Raw genomic sequence first — 17,481 nt, forward strand, 5'->3', positions numbered from 1 at the left:
TTGATGACTAATCAGAATTTTCACATCAACTAATAAGAAAGTTTGACCGACTGAAATTCGGTCACCAGTCTCACGACGACTAAGCGTTAACTCTGCATGATGGACGTGCCCCAACAGTATTCGGTCGCGGGTCGAGATTTCAAGAACTGGGAGCACCAGAGCACTAACTGCAATCTCCTCCAGTCCTTTTGACGGTTTCGCTGGCTCTACGTAGGGCTGTGGTGTTGTGCTTTGCTGCGGACCGGGCATGTCTGCCTTTGCTGCTCATCTGCAGCGTTCCCTTTTGTGTTGGCGGTGTCGATGGGCGACGGTGCCTCAAGCCAAAAATACACTATTTGTTGCTTTAATAATCATGTCATGTCAGGCTTAATTTTCATCTCGCGGGCATGCCTATGCCTACCTCTCGGGCAACATCATCCTCCACGCTGAACTAGTTAACAAAGGCAAAATTGATAACGGCCTCTCAGTCTTGTGCCAGTTCTGGAATTAAAGGCAAACACATTTTGCAACAAAGTTCCTGTCGAACAAGTCCTTGTAATGTATTAATGCATAAATTGTTTTACAAAATAAAGAACCCTACAGCACTCCCAAGCTACAGCTAAAAACAGACAGAGGAAATGATTGGTCTGAATCATTTTACACGCAAGAGTAGTAAACAGCAAGAGAGAATAGAAAGAGAGAATAGAATCACAACACTCGCTCTCAAACAACAAATCTACGTAGTACACATGCTATCAAGCTCATGGCTCAAGGACAGTAATGCCGGCATGGCATCATAACCGGACCTTCGTGTTTGCCCCAATCACAGCAAATACCTCCGTTACTGGTCGTGCAAATGGGCATTCCTCATCAAACCTTCCTAACCTGAATATTGTGGGTGGACTGCGACCTCCAGATGGGTTGTCTGCCACTCTGAACGAGTGCAACCTCCTCACCTTCCTTCACCATACCATGCTTCTGTGAAATGTAGCATATCATGTTAGACGACATATTCTCATGTTATAATAAAAGAAATGGTATCAAAACGTATATGGAAATGGAATAGTGTGAACATGCATGTTGCGACGAAAATCATGTAACTTCTCCAGCTAATTTCCCCGCCCTTCTAATTAAGCACACAGATCAAGGTCACATGCGCTTGCTTGTTTAGTTTTACTATTTCTTAAAGCAGCTTCGGGACGATTCTAGATTTAATATGCTGCTGAGTACCCCGTATTTCCCTATTTCCTATATGCATTTATGTCCGTTTGATTTGAAATCAGACGGTGGAGAGAGAAAAAAGATGAATGTTATGCACCCGGCTTTCAGTATAGATCAAAGTTGGGAACGTAATTGCCCATCCCAAAATAAGTGTCTCAACTTTGTTCTAACTTTAGTACAAAGTTGTGCTAAGCTTGAGACATTTATTTTGGGACGGAGGGAGTATATGTTTGGGAGCAACGAATGCAGTTAGTAGCTGCAGTTTGCGGGCCAAACTATGTGAACACGCTAAATTTTTGCACATTCCATAACTGAAGAATTTAGTGGACAGTGCGATATCACATGTATTAGCCCCAGAAACTCGCCAAAAGAAGAATGCATCATCATCATTTGTGACCACAATCGAGTGAGTTGTTCGTCACTGTAATAGGCCCATTTTGTCTTCCATAAGGTCAATATCTTGGTTGTTATTGTCTTAAAAGCCCATTTTTATTTCCAATAGTCTGTGTTAATTGTTATGGTTCTACACCTATTTTTGGCAGAAAGTAGTTCCAATTCCACGATCATATATTTAGCATCAACTTGTTTATAGTGCACCGATTTAGTTAGCGTTTGGTAGATCATGCCTCAGGAATGTGTTCTACAACTTTTTGCGGGGCATTTCAGGTTTACGAATATCATGAGCACCCTATGAGTAGAAACATCTGATACATCCTCTGTACCCACGCTCCAAAAAGCCTTCCAAGTTTCTAAGGCAATATAGCCTAACTAATTTCAACACTTAGTGCAGGCTCTTTTAGGGTATTTTAACGGTTTCATCATGTACTGCAACCACAATCGTAGATACGTAAGCTAATGCCAGCAAAAAAAAAATACTAGAAGGGATGGGGTATATCAGTGATTACCAGCAAGTAAGATAAAGCATCAGCAAATGTCTTCTCAGCACAATCAGAAAATTCCATGTGAACTGGACATACACCTTGGTACAAAGCCAGTCGTTGTCTAACTATCTCCCTATAAGCAGTAACCAACATCAATAACACTAAGAAATACTTTAAAAAGAAAATATGAACAAAGGGGGCAACAATATTATGCTTCCAGAAATAATAGATCTAATCTTCAGATCAGTTCTCCCACAACAGTAGGATAAAAAGCATATACCACCACAACATTATCTAAATTCAGTTTCATTAGTGATAAACTCTTCTCCTAGGATATACTAGTTTCAATAATCAAATAACTTGCATGAGGCAAACAGTTCCTAGGAATGACTTCATGCACATGTTAGGGATACGGTGTTCACCAAGTAGAAAAGCAGAGCTGGTTTTCAGCCCACGTATGTTGGTGAATAAGCAGCTAAGCGCATCATTTGCTATTGCTTGTCAAGGTTATCATTATGACTGGATGACAAGGCAAGAAAATGTATTGGTAATTAATGTATTGCACATGATTAACATTGAATATCTTAGCAGCATCGGTGATTTTGTTTCTTAACATGTTAACATAGGAGTTTCATTTTATTGATGACATAACATTGGAGCAAAAGCAGAGAAATCTTACTGATCTGTGAAGGCAAATATGGTGCCAGATGGCCGGTAATGGCTAAGTAGGATAGACATAAATCCCGTCCTTGTGAAAACCACAATTGATGTACCAAGTGTATTGGACATCATTGTTGAATGGTAGGCAAACATTTCGCTCATGTGGTTCTACAGGGAAGAAAGTAAATAGGAAAGATAGAAACTGGGTTAAAGTGAAGAAAAAGACATGCAGTGTCAGTTGGGATATTGCAGTTCAGACCTTGAACACCTGACCAAGGTTAGACGGTGTTTCCCCGCCAATAATAGTTGCTTCAGTTCTTAGTGCAACAGTATGCATGACCTTGACAGCTTTCAAGGGAAATCTGTCCGGCATCAAGTGGTAAAGCTTAGTCATGTATCCATCTTAAATGCACGTCATAAATAGCAAGCATCTTTTAAACAAACCAAAAGGGCAACAAAAAGAGTGCAACTAAACATCAACATGCCCACTCCTTTATTCATGATCTATTACAACAAAATCAAGCAATCCATGATCCATGTGGCAGTTCAGTAAGTCTAACACAACAAAAACGTTCGAATGAGCTAACTTAGATGGAAACCAAAACAACATGATACCACAAATTCAGAGCAGACATATTGAAAGTAGAGTTAGATATCATAGTTTACTCAGGATAAATAATAGGACAAGAGCAAAATCACCAACAATTACAAATAACAGCTTATAGCTGATGAACACACATTAGTAGTCCTAACAATTTCTGGAACATTTAAAGAATACAATCACAAAAATAACATCCTATAGTACTGCAGAAATATTACTTAGTAATAAAATCAGCTGGCTTTTGTTAGTTAATTTATTAACAATAGACTGTGGGTGCACATATAGTTTGCTGGAAATATATAAACAATATTTTGTTATGCATAAGAAAACGAAAACACATACTTTCCATGTGCAGTTTCCCCAGAAAGCATAACTGCATCAGCACCTTCCCGAACAGCTATAGCAATGTCTGAAACTTCTGCACGGGTTGGAGTTGGATGAACGATCATGCTTTCCAGCATATTAGTGGCGACAATGACAGCTTTTCCCATGCTTCTGCACATTCTAATAATTTCTTCCTGCATCGGGACATGAAATTCTAAGCATGTCATGTATATCCCATATCGAATCAACTAACGGAAGCACAGAAAGTTCAGTGCCAGGTTTCAAATTGGATAGCTACCTAGATGTATATACAAACAAGTGCAAAGCGGCCCTCAGTTAATAATTATTTCCTTCCAAGCGTAAATTGTGTAGTTGATATTGTACAGAGCACAACCAGGTTTGTAGCTTTTCGCTTAAACAAATAACTAAGCAGGGAAGTGGGCATTTAGTGCAATGGACTTGTGGACAGTGTGCAATAAACTAGATCATACCTGCAGCAATGGTACCTCCTCGATAGGAAGTTCAGCCCCCAAATCACCCCTGGCAACCATAGCCTACAGAACTCGACAATTTATACATCAGTACTTCAAAACTAAAATCAACAATGACACACTCTGTAGAAAAAGATTAAATAGAGAAGAAGCCCTTTTCATGATGCCCATACAACTTAAGATCTTTCATGGTTAAGATATACTCCCTCCGTTCCATATTACTTGTCGCTGATTTAGTACAATTTTGTACTAAATCAGCGACAAGTAATATGGAACAGAGGGAGTATTTTATAGTGCATCTTGCTAAACTCAAGAAACAATGAATATCAACCTCTTACCCCATCAGATGCTGTAATGATTGAATGTAAGTTTGGAATAGAATCTGCACTTTCAATTTTCACAATTACGTGTATATCCGCATTCGAGCCTGAGTCAAAATAAAAAGGAAACATGGTCAAGACACACTCAAAACGACGCCCACGCTGTTTATAAAGTCCGGAATAATTATTACTTCTGAGATAATCCTTCAATTCATGCACAACTTGAGCATCTTTGACGAAAGAAACAGCATAGTAGTCAACCTGATTTTCCACTCCAAACTTAATATCATCCCAGTCCTTATCTGAAAGTTTGGAAAGTGTGCATGAGACAAGAGCATATTTATTATTCAATGAAACATATGATGACTATTACCGGTGATTGATGGCAAGGTTGCGCTCTTGCCACGGACATTCAGGTGACGCCTGGATTTTAATTCACCTCCATCAATAACTTCACATTTTACAGAATCTTCGGTTTTTGATTTGACCAGAAATGACATCATTCCTCCTAAATAACCAATAGAATGATCATTAAACACAACATAAATCACTTTAATGTCAAAGTTACGTAATCAAAAAATATAATCATCCTTACAAGCATAAAAAATACAGAGAACAAAGGTAGAAGGATGTTAGATGGGTATCTGATGTTCTAATTCAATTGTTAATCAGTTGTGCACACTAAGCAAGACCACCTGAAAACAAAAGTGCTGGTAAACTCCATCTCAGAAAGCTGACTTAAGTACAAAAACAGATGCAGGTGTTAATGCTCTCAAAACTACAGGGCAATGTTGGAAACACTGTGTCTCCGCATGCATAAACGATTGATGCATCATGACTCCATGCTAGTAGGCAGTAGTTAGCCACACAATGTGTTCCAGGAAAGCAATAAAATTAAGTGTCAGCAGAGAAAACATAGAATATCATTACGCTGGACAAAACCAGAAGATTTTAAACAACATGTGACAGCTTAGCTTAGCCATGTTAACAAAGACCAGCTCTTCATGAGCCTATCCAATTCACTATATACAGTTATGTGCCGCAATACAAATTTATTCAATCGCTAGCTAAAAGTAAGTGTTAGACTATTTCAGATAAACTGATTTGCTGCATCCGCACATTCTGTAAACAATCATGTGTCACCAACAAAGATCAAATAATCAAATACCAGAACAGGAAAAGAATGTGCACATACCATCCACAAGGAGCATGTCACCGGCTTCTACATCATTAACAAAGTCATCATAGTTAACACTAACACATGTCTCAGTCCCAACCCCTCTCTTAATTGTGAAGGTGAATTCCTGGCCAGTTTCCAAGAATATAGGCTGGGGCAAATCTCCACTCCTAACTTCTGGGCCCTGAAGATGTAAAATCTAGCTTCAATCATAGAAATCAAGGTACAATATGATGAAAGAAGCGCAGCATCAAAAGGTTTAACTACAGTATTTATTAACAGAGCAAATCATGCGCTAGCATGGGCATGACAGACTTATAATTAAGACTGGCACAAATAGAGCATCTTCTGAGGACGAGATTGCTCATCCATCAGAGTGTATGTATAAGCTCTGAAAAAAGGAATACAAACCTTGGTGTCAACCATAAGCGCAATCACGTTGTCCTTCGTTTGAGCATTATACTCCTTCACCAAGTCAATAACTTTCTGGTGTGATGCATGGTCTCCATGTGACATATTAAGCCGAGCCACATTCATGCCAGCCTCGGCAAGGTTCCAGATCATCTCTCTCGTGTTAGTTGAGGGACCAATTGTGCACACAATCTTTGTCTTGCGCCTAACATTTGGTTTAGACCACACACCATTGGCTGCTGTTGCTAGTTGCTGGACAGCCTTAAGATGCTGGAAATTTTCTTCTTCCTGTCAAGAAGAAGTATTATTGACAGTAAGTTTCAATTCATAAGGTTGCTTCCAAAATAGAAATACACCTTACTATTATGAATAACTGCAGCACGCGAGCCAGAAAACATGTCATGTTAAATAACTTCCTATCATAGAGAAAATTAGAAAACAACAATATATATGTCACGTTCATCATAAGCGTTCATAGCTTACTGTATAAGTGGCTTAGAGAAGACTCAAAATTGTGATTTAACAGAAGTGATCAGAAGGTAGCACATCCATATTTAAAATAGTTCATCCATTTTGAGCTATTCTCAGTAAGATTAAGGGGTTCCGTCCTTTTCAGTGGCAGGAAATAAGCTAAGCAATACAGATTCTGCTGAGAATTATTCCCGCAAATGATTTTTAAAAGGGGCTGTTACAAAGTATACCAATTATTTATACTTTTCGGGTGCATTCCTTAACTATATTCAATGGTTCCAATGTCAATTATGCAAACAGTAACATAATTAATAGCTATCCTCTTAGTTCAAACTTTGAGCCAGATAATTAATAGCTATCCTCTCAGTTAAAACTTAAGCCACATAATTAATAGCTATCCTCTCAGTTAAAACTTAAGCCAGATGAAAAATAGCCTGTTACTCAGAAATATATGCTTTACAACAGTCAAAACGACGGACAGAATTTGGTGTACCAGACAAGCAGCTCTTATGGATGCATATATAAACATAAAAGAGCACAAACAGACGCCAAAATTCAAGCAACAACGCATGGAGGAGAATTTTGAGAAAATGACATCACCAACAGTTCAGGGCTCTAAATTCCACCGTCACGCGCACGAAAATGATGCCCCCGGACGTGACAAATCCGATTTCACCGTCACGGAAAGCCAATTTCATGCCCCCAAAGTAACCGGAGACCACAAAAAACCGCCGTTCCCGAGCTAGCGAGCAGCTGAGGTAGCAGTCAGGTACGAGGAAGCGCTACCTTGACGACCGCGTCGTCGTCGGCCGACACCGGCATCACCTCGGCATCGGCGCTAATCACCGAGGCGACCGGGTGCTCACGTCGACCCCTGGAGGCCACGCTCCCGCTCCACCTTTCCCTCGCGTCGCGCGGGCCGAAGGGCAGCCTCGCCACGGGCCGGAGCGAGTCGGCCCCAGATGCGCCGCCGAGCGGCCTGGCCGCTCCCGCCGCGCCCGCTGCCGCCACCACCTGCGCCATCTGGATTCAGAGTTGGAGATGAGGTAGTGAGGCGTGCGAGTCGTGTGCCTGTGCCGTGAGCAGTGCAGATGGCAGACGGGTTTGGGTTTAAGCTGATGCGCCTCTGCTTCGTTTGTATCGAAAGGGGAACGATGTGGGCGTGGGCCTATGGTGTGGCCGCGGGTGAGCTGGCTTTGCATTTCGCGTCGCCACGCTACATACGCCGTTCGCTAACCCCGCCCAGCCGCGCTCACTCGCGCCTTGCCTTGGAGCCTCCGTTGTGGCTTGTCTAGTTGGCCGGGATAGAACCTCGGCAAATGCACGCGAGTTCGTCGCATCCAGTATGGCGTGACTTTGCAAGTATTGAACCGGCATCTTCAATAGATCCTAGTAGAACTTAATCCCTCGGTTCGTAAATATAATTAAGATGTTCTTGATCTTTTTCTAAACTGAATGTATATAGACTTCTCATTTCAGTCCCTATGTAGTTTATATTATAAAATAATATCCAAAACATCTTGTATTTGTGAACGGAAGGAGTACTTGTCATGTCGATTATTCTCTCTCAAAAAAACGTGTCACGCTGATGAGGTACTGGGATATATAGCCAAGTGAAAGACAGACCACAATACATAAGAGCATCTCGAGTCGTTCGGCTCCTCATGGACTTGAAATATCACCGTTTGGGGGCCAACCGGCGGTAGTTTTGGCGTGGGGGCTCTGGTTCCTAGCCGGCCCCTCAATTTCGCCTCCCAGCCGCTGATTTCGGTTCAATTTTGGTGCAAATTAGGCCCAAATTCAGGGTGCTTCGCCACAAATTCAATATAAACTAATTTTATCACATAGTTCATCACAAAAATCAATACAAATCAAATAGTTCAACGAAGCAAACTCATAATTCAAACATGAATTAAAACTCATAGTTCATCACACGTCGAACTAGGTGTTGCCCTTGAGCCTCCATAGGTGCTCCATCAGATCGTGGAGTTCTTGATGCATCTGTGGGTCTCGGATGTTCTGACGCATATTGAGGAAGGCAACCTATGATGCCGGTAGCTGTTGATCAACTTGGGCAAGAGGACCCTGCCTGTAATATGGTTCAGTGTCGAACACTGGCTCTTTCTGCTTGCTTTTAATGATCATGTTGTGCAAGATGACGCAGCAAGTCATGACTTTCAACATTTGATCTTTCGACAAGGTCAGAGCGAGGTACCGGACAACAGCAAATCGAGATTGGAGCACACCAAATGCTCACTCGACATCCTTCCTGCAAGCCTCCTGACACTTGGCAAAGTAGGAGTTCTTGCCTCCTGATAACTCACAAGTATAGGGGATCGCAACAGTTTTCGAGGGGAGAGTATTCAACCCAAATTTATTGATTCGACAAAAGGGGAGCCAAAGAATAATCTCAAGTATTAGCAGCTGAGTTGTCAATTCGACCACACATAAAAGACTTAATATCTGCAGCAAAGTATTTAGTAGCAAAGTACTCCCTCTGTTCCTAAATATAAGTCTTTGTAGAGATTCCACTATGAACTACATACGGATGTATATAGATGCATTTTAAGTATGAATTCATTCATTTTGCTCCGTATGTAGTCCATCTAGTGGAATCTCTACAAAGACTTACATTTCGGAACGAAGGGAGTAGTATGGAAGTAACGGTAAAAGCGGCAAAAGTAACAGTAGCAGTTTTGTAGCAATCGTAACAGTGGCAACGGAAAAGTAACGAAGCAAAGATCAATATGTGAAAAGCTCGTAGGCAATGGATCAATGATGGATAATTATGTCGGATGGCATTCATCATGCAACAGTTATAACATAGGGTGACACAGAACTAGCTCCAATTCATCAATATAATGTAGGCATTTATTCCGAATATAGTCATACGTGCTTATGGAAAAGAACTTGCATGACATCTTTTGTCCTATCCTCCCGTGGCAGCGGGGTCCTAGTGGAAACTAAGGGATATTAAGACCTACTTTTAATAAAGAACCGGACCAAAGCATTAGCACTTAGTGAATATATGAACTCCTCAAACTACGGTCATCACCGGGAAGTGTCCCGACTATTGTCACTCTGGGGTTGCTAGATCATAACACGTAGTAGGTGACTATAACTTGCAAGATAGGATCAAGAACACAAATATATTCATGAAAACATAATAGGTTCAGATCTGAAATCATGGCACTCGGACCCAAGTGACAAGCATTAGGCATAGCAAAGTCATAGCAACATCAATCTTAGAACATAGTGGATACAGGGGATCAAGCCCTAACAAAACTAACTCGATTACATGGTAAATCTCATCCAACCCATCACCGTCCAGCAAGCCTACGATGGGATTACTCACGCACGTCGGTGAACATCATGAAATTGGTGATGGAAGATAGTTGATGATGACAATGGCGACGATTTCCCCTCTCCGGAGCCCAAAACGAACTCCAGATCTGCCCTCCCGAGGAAGAACAGGAGGTGGCAGCTGCTTCATATCGTAAAACGTGATGAATCCTTCTCTCTAATTTTTTTCTCCTCGAACGTGAATATATGGAGTTGGAGTTGAGGTCGGTGAAGCTTCGTGGGGCCCACAATACCAGAGGGCGCGCCCCAGGAGGGTGGGCACGCCCTCCACCCTTGTGGGCAGGGTGTGGGTCCCTCTCTGGTTGATTCGTTCGCCAATATTTTTTATTTATTCCAAAAATAATCTCCGTGAAGTTTCAGGTCATTCCGGGAACTTCTATTTCTGCACAAAAATAGCACCATGGCAAGTCTGCTGAAAACAACGTCAGTCCGGGTTAGTTCCATTCAAATCATGCAAATCAGAGTCCAAAATAAGGGCAAAAGAGTTTGGAAAAGTAGATACGATGGGGACGTATCAACTCCTCCAAGCTTAACCCATTGCTTATCCTCAAGCAATTCAGTTGACAAACTGAAAGTGATAAAGAAAAACTTTTACAAACTCTGTTTGATCTTGTTGTTGCAAATATGTAAAGCCAGCATTCAAGTTTTCAGCAAAGATTACGAACTAACAATATTCACAATAACATTTAGGTCTCACATTTACTCATATCAATGGCATAATCAACTAGCGAGCAATAATAATAAATCTCGGATGACAACACTTTTTCAAAACAATCATGATATGATATAACAAGATGTAGCCCTTTCTGAGACCGTAAAACATAAATGCAGAGCACCCCTGAAGATCAAGGACTAACTAGACATTGTAATTCATGGAAAAAGAGATCCAGTCACGGTCAGACTCAATATCAATTAATAGCAAAGCATACAAATGGCAGTGGTGCTTTTTATAAGAGGATGATGACTCGGCAATAAAAGTAAATAGATAGGTCTTTCGCAGAGGGAAGCAGGGATTTGCAGAGGTGGCAGAGCTCGAGTTTTTGAAATAGAGATAAATAATATTTTGAGCGGTATGCTTTCATTGTCAACATAACAACCAAGAGATCTCGGTATCTTCCATACTAGATACATTATAGGCGGTTCCCAAATAGAATGGTAAAGTTTATACTCCCCCACCACCAACAAGCACATTCTACGGCTGGTCCGAAACAACGGGTACCATTCAACTAACAACAGTCCTAGGGGAGTTTTGTTTGCAATTAAATTTTGATTTCATTTGAGCATGGGACTGGGCATCCCGGTTACCAGCCATTTTCTCGTGAATGATGAGCGGAGTTTGCTCATCGTGAGAATAACCCACCTAGCATGGAAGATATTGACAAACCTAGTTGCTATATGAGCTATTCGAGCATACAAAACAGATTATCATTTAAAGGTTTAGAGTTTGGCACATGCAAATTTACTTGGAACGGCAGGTAAATACCGCATATAGGTAGGGATGGTGGACTCATATGGAACAACTTTGGGTTTATGGAAGTGGATGCACAAGCAATATTTCCGCTTAGTACAAGTGAAGGCTAGAAAAAGACTGGGAAGCGACAAACTAGAGAGCGATAACAGTCATAACACATGCATTGAAATTAACCAACATTGAATGCAAGCATGAGTAGGATATAAATCACCATGAACATAAATATCGTGGAGGCTATGTTGATTTTGCTTCAACTACATGTGTGAACATGTGCCAAGTCAAGCCACTTGAATCATTCAAATGAGGATACCATCCTATCATACTACATCACAACCATTTTAAAAGCATGTTGGCACGGAAGGTAAACCATTATAAACTCCTAACTAATTAAGCATGGCATGAGTAACTATAATCTCTAATTTTCATTGCAAACATGTTTCATTTATAATAGGCTGAATCAGGAACGATGAACTAATCATATTTACAAAAACAAGATAGGTCGAGTTCATACCAGCTTTTCCTCATCTCAATCATTTCACCATATATCGTCATTATTGCCTTCACTTGCATGACCGAACAGTGTGGATAATAATAATAGTGCACGTGCATTGGACTAAGCTGGAATCTGCAAACATTTATTCAAAGGAGAACACAAGGTGATATGGGCTCTTTGTTAGATCAACAATAATGCATATGAGAGCCACTCAACATTTTCATCGTGGTCTTCTGATAAGTCCATTTTGCATCATGTTTTCTTACTGTTATTTATGATGTTTTTATCCATAATAATGCTTTTTGGAGTAATTCTAATGCCTTTTCTCTCATAATGTGCAAGGTATACACAAAGAGGGGGAATTCTGGTAGCTGGAAATCCGGACCTGGAAAAGCTACGCCGGGCCACCTATTCTGCACAACTCCAAACAAGCTGAAACTTCACAAGGATTTTTTATGGAATATTTGAGGAATATTGGAGCACATAACTACCAGAGGGGCCCACCAGGTGGGCACAACCCACCTGGGCGCGCGCCCTGGTGGGTTGTGCTCACCCAGGCCCACCTCTGGTGCCCATCTTCTGGTATATAGGTCATTTTGACCTAGAAAAAATAAGGAGAGGAATTTCGGGACGGAGCGCCGCCGTCTCGAGGCGGGACTTGGGCAGGAGCACTTTTTCCCTCCGGCGGAGCGATTCCGTCGGGGGAACTTCCCTCCCGGAGGGGGAAATCATCGTCATCGTCATCACCAACAACTCTCCCATCTTGGGGAGGGAAATCTCCATCAACATCTTCAACAGCACCATCTCATCTCAAACCCTAGTTCATATCTTGTGTTCAATCTTGTTACCGGAACTATAGATTGGTGCTTGTGGGTGACTAGTAGTGTTGATTACATCTTGTAGTTGATTACTATATGGTTTATTTGGTGGAAGATTATATGTTCAGATCCAATATGCTATTTAATACCCCTTTGATCTTGAGCATGATTATCATTTGTGAGTGGTTACTTTTGATCTTGAGGTCACAGAAGAAATCATGTTGCAAGTAATCGTGTGAATTTGATATGTGTTCGATATTTTGATAGTATGTATGTTGTGATTCCCTTAGTGGTGTCATGTGAACGTCGACTACATGACACTTCACCATATTTGGGCCTAATGGAATGCATTGTGGAGTAGCAATTAGATGATGGGTTGCGAGAGTGACATAAGCTTAAACCCCAGTTTATGCGCTATTCCGTAAGGGACCGATTGGATCCAAAAGTTTAATGCTATGGTTAGAATTTATTCTTAATACTTTTCTCGTAGTTGCGGATGCTTGTGGGAGGGTTAATCATAAGTAGGAGGTTTGTTCAAGTAAGAACATCACCTAAGCACCTCTCCACCCACATATCAAATTATCAAAGTACCGAACACAAATCAAACCAACATGGTGAAAGTGACCAGATGAAAATCCCGTGTACCCTCAAGAACGCTTTGCCTATCATAAGAGACCGTTTTGGCCTGTCCTTTGCCTCAAAAGGATTGGGCTACCTTGTTGCAGTCTTGTTACTACTATCGTTACTTGCTCGTTACGAATTACCTTGCTATCAAACTACTCTGCTACTTATAAGTTCAACACTTGCAGACATTACTTTGCTGAAAACCACTTGTCATTTCCTTCTGCTCCTCGTTGGGTTCGACACTCTTACTTATCGAAAAGAGCTACAATTGATCCCCTATACTTGTGGGTCATCAAGGCTCTCCTCGTTGGGTTCGACACTCTTACTTATCGAAAAGAGCTACAATTGATCCCCTATACTTGTGGGTCATCAAGGCTATTTTCTGGCGCCTTTGCCGGGAAGTGAAGCGCCTTTGGTAAGGAAACATTTATATAGTGTGCTGAAATTTATTGTCACTTGTTACTATGGAAAATAATCCTTTGAGGGGTTTGTTCGGGGTATCTTCACCTCGACCGGAACCACAATTAGCTACCCCTCAACCTACTGCACCTACTGAAAATATTGAATATGAAATTCCTTCGGGTATGATAGAACAACTGCTAGCTAATCCTTATGCAGGAGATGGAACCGAACATCCTGATATGCACTTGATATATGTAGAACAAATTTTTGGATGGTCCAAGCTTGCAGGTTTACCCAGGGATGAAGTTATGAAAACGATTTTCCCTTTATCTTTGAAGGGAAAAGCATTGGCATGGTATAGGCTATGCGATGATATTGGATTTTGGAATTGGAATCTTTTGAAATTGGAGTTCCACCAAAAAAATATCCTATGCATCTAGTTCATTGTGATCGGAATTATATATATAATTTTTGGCCTTGTGAAGGAGAAAGTATCGCTCTAGCTTGGGGGAGGCTTAAGTCAATGTTATATTCATGCCCCAATCATGAGCTCTCAAGAGAAATTATTATCCAGAACTTTTACGCTCGGCTTTCTCGTAATGATCAAACCATGCTTGATACTTCTTATGCCGGTTCTTTTATGAAGAAGACTATTGAATTCTGGTGGGATCTTTTGGAAAGAATTAAACGCAACTCTGAAGATTGGGAACTCGACGAAGGTAAAGAGTCAGGTATTAACCTTAAGTATGATTGTGTTAAATCTTTTATGAATACCGATGCTTTTCAAAAGTTTAGCACTAAATATGGACTTGACTCTGAGATAGTATCTTCCTTCTGTGAATCATTTGCTACTCATGTTGATCTCCCTAAAGAGAAGTGGTTTAAATATCACCCACCTATTAAAAAAGAAATCAAAGAATCGGTACCTGTTAAAGAAGAAACTATACTTTACAATGTTGATCTAGTTGTTCCTTCTGCTTATATTGAGATACCACCTTTCCCTGTTAGGATAAAGGAACATACTAAAGTTTCAACTGTGGTTAACAAAAGCTATATTAGAACACCTAAACCTGATGAACAAATCAAAGTAGAACCTGGTATTGCTATGGTTAAAGATCTCTTAGAAGAAGATATGGATGGGCATGTTATTTACTTCTGTGAAGAAGCTGCTAGAATTGCCAAACCTGATAAAAAAGATAAACATAGACCTGTTGTTGGCATGCCCGTTGTCTCAGTTAAAATAGGAGATCACTGTCATCATGGTTTATGTGACATAGGTGCTAGTGTGAGTGCTATTCCTTACACCTTATATCAAGAAATTATGAATGACATAGCACCCGCAGAGATAGAAGACATAGATGTTACTATTAAACTTGCTAATAGAGACACTATATCACCAATTGGGATTGTTAGAGATGTTGAAGTCTTGTGTGGGAAAATAAAATACCCTACTGATTTTCTTGTTCTTGGTTCCCCACAAGATGACTTTTGTCCCATTATCTTTGGTAGACCTTTCTTGAACACCGTTAATGCTAGAATAGATTGTGAGAAGCAAACTGTCGGTGTCAGTTTTGGTGATGAGTCTCATGAGTTTAATTTTTCCAAGTTTAGTAGAAAACTTCATTAAAAAGAATTGCCTAGTAAAGATGAATTAATTGGTCTTGCTTCTATTGTTGTGCCTCCTACTGATCAACTAGAACAATATTTTCTAGACCATGAAAATGATTTACATATGCATGAAAGAAATGAAATAAGATTTTCTTTGAACAACGTCCTCTACTTAAACACAATTTGCCTACTGAAACTCTAGGAGGTCCTCCTCCACCTAAAGGTGATCCTGTGTTTGAATTAAAACAATTGCCAGACACTTTGAAATATGCTTATCTTGATGAAAAGAACATATATCCTGTTATTATTAGTGCTAACCTTTCAGAACATGAAGAAGAAAGATTATTGAAAGTTATAAGGAAGCACCGAGCTGCTATTAGATATACTCTTGATGATTTAAAGGGCATTAGTCCCACTCTATGTCAGCACAAAATTAATATGGAACTTGATGCTAAACCCGTTGTTGATCACCAACGTCGGTTAAACCCAAAGATGAAAGAAGTGGTAAGAACGGAAATATTAGAACTTCTGGAGGCAGGTATAATCTATCCTATAGCTGATAGTAGATGGGCGAGTCCTGTTCATTGTGTCCCTAAGAAAGGAGGTATAACTATTGTTCCTAATAATAAGAATGAACTTATTCCACAAAGAATTGTTACAGGCTATAGAATGGTAATTGATTTTAGAAAATTAAACAAAGCAACCAGAAAAGATCATTACCCTCTGCCTTTTATTGATCAAATGCTTGAAAGATTATCTAAGCACACACATTTTTGCTTCCTTGATGGATATTCTGGTTTTTTACAAATGTTTCTCAACCTGATCAAGAAAAGACCACTTTTACTTGTCCCTTTGGAACCTATGCTTATAGACGTATGCCTTTTGGTTTATGTAATGCATCTGCTACCTTTCAAAGATGTATGACTGCTATATTCTCTGACTTTTGTGAAAATATTGTTGAGGTTTTCATGGATGACTTCTCTGTTTATGGGAAGTCTTTTGATGATTGTTTAAGCAATCTTTATAGAGTTTTGCAGAGATGTGAACAAACAAATCTTGTCTTGAATTGGGAGAAGTACCACTTTATGGTTAATGAAGGCATTGTCTTGGGTCATAATTTTTTTAAAGAGGTATTGAAGTGGACAAAGCTAAGGTTGATGCAATTGAGAAAATGCCATGTCCTAAATATATAAAAGGTATTCGTAGTTTCTTAGGTCATGCTGGTTTCTATAGGAGATTTATCAAAGACTTTTCTAAAATTCTAGGCCTCTTACGAATCTTTTGAAAAAGGATATTCCTTTTGTTTTTTATGATGATTGTTTAGAAGCCTTTGAAACACTCAAGAAAGCCTTAATTTATGCATCTATTGTTCAACCACCAGATCGGAACTTGCCTTTTGAAATTATGTGTGATGCTAGTGATTATGTTGTTGGTGTTGTTCTAGGACAAAGAGTTCATAAGAAATTGAATGTTATTCATTATGCTAGTAAAACTCTAGACAGTGCTAAACAAAACTATGCTACTAATGAAAAAGAATTCTTAGCGGTGGTGTTTGCTTGCGATAAATTTAGACCTTATATTGCTGATTCCAAAGTAACTGTTCATACTGATCATGCTGCTATTAAATATCTTACACTACTGGAATTAAGATCTTAGCCGTCAGCCAGTTCTTTGTCGTCAGCCAGTTGAGGGCAAAGGAGGTCTTTGCCATCAGCATACAGAAAGCCGACGGCAAAGAAAGAGCGGACAACAAAGATGGTGTTTGCCGTCAGCCAGTTCTTTGTCGTCTGCTAGCAGACGGCATAGAAGCTTTGCCGTCCGCTAGCGGACGGCAAAGAGGGGGGGGGGTGGCGGCATACAAGCGAGGGCCTCCTAATGGCCACTTTCTTTGCCGTCAGCTAGCGAACGACAAAGAATCTTTGTTGTCGGCTAGCGGACGGCAAAGAAAGTGGCCAACTAACGTCCGTTAGCTAGGCTCTTTGTCGTCCGCTAGTGAACGGCAAAGAGCTGTGACCTAAACTAAAAAGCCGCCAGCCCCACGTTCCTATCTCTCCCCTCTCTCTCCCTCCCTCCCTCGTCACACCCGCGCCACCGCCCCGTACCCGAGCCGCCCCCGCTGCTCCATAGCCCCACCTCGCCGCCCTGGCCACCCCGCCCCACCGCGCC

The 17,481-nt window shown here is 40.6% G+C and overlaps 1 protein-coding gene across 1 annotated transcript; it reads right to left on the reverse strand.

Moving 5' to 3' along the window:
* Positions 1-518: 518 nt before the first annotated feature.
* On the reverse strand, positions 519-7,752 carry LOC123078713 (plastidial pyruvate kinase 2; the record flags this gene model as incomplete). The annotated part of the gene is given in 12 exon segments (XM_044501304.1): positions 519-957; positions 2,106-2,214; positions 2,761-2,909; positions 3,001-3,103; positions 3,685-3,860; positions 4,158-4,220; positions 4,496-4,584; positions 4,669-4,779; positions 4,851-4,985; positions 5,673-5,838; positions 6,066-6,353; positions 7,323-7,752. Coding segments are annotated over 12 exon segments (1,734 nt in total). The 3' UTR covers positions 519-849.
* Positions 7,753-17,481: the final 9,729 nt, after the last annotated feature.

Source organism: Triticum aestivum, chromosome 3D (assembly GCF_018294505.1).
Source record: "Triticum aestivum cultivar Chinese Spring chromosome 3D, IWGSC CS RefSeq v2.1, whole genome shotgun sequence".
Taxonomy (NCBI): domain Eukaryota; kingdom Viridiplantae; phylum Streptophyta; class Magnoliopsida; order Poales; family Poaceae; genus Triticum; species Triticum aestivum.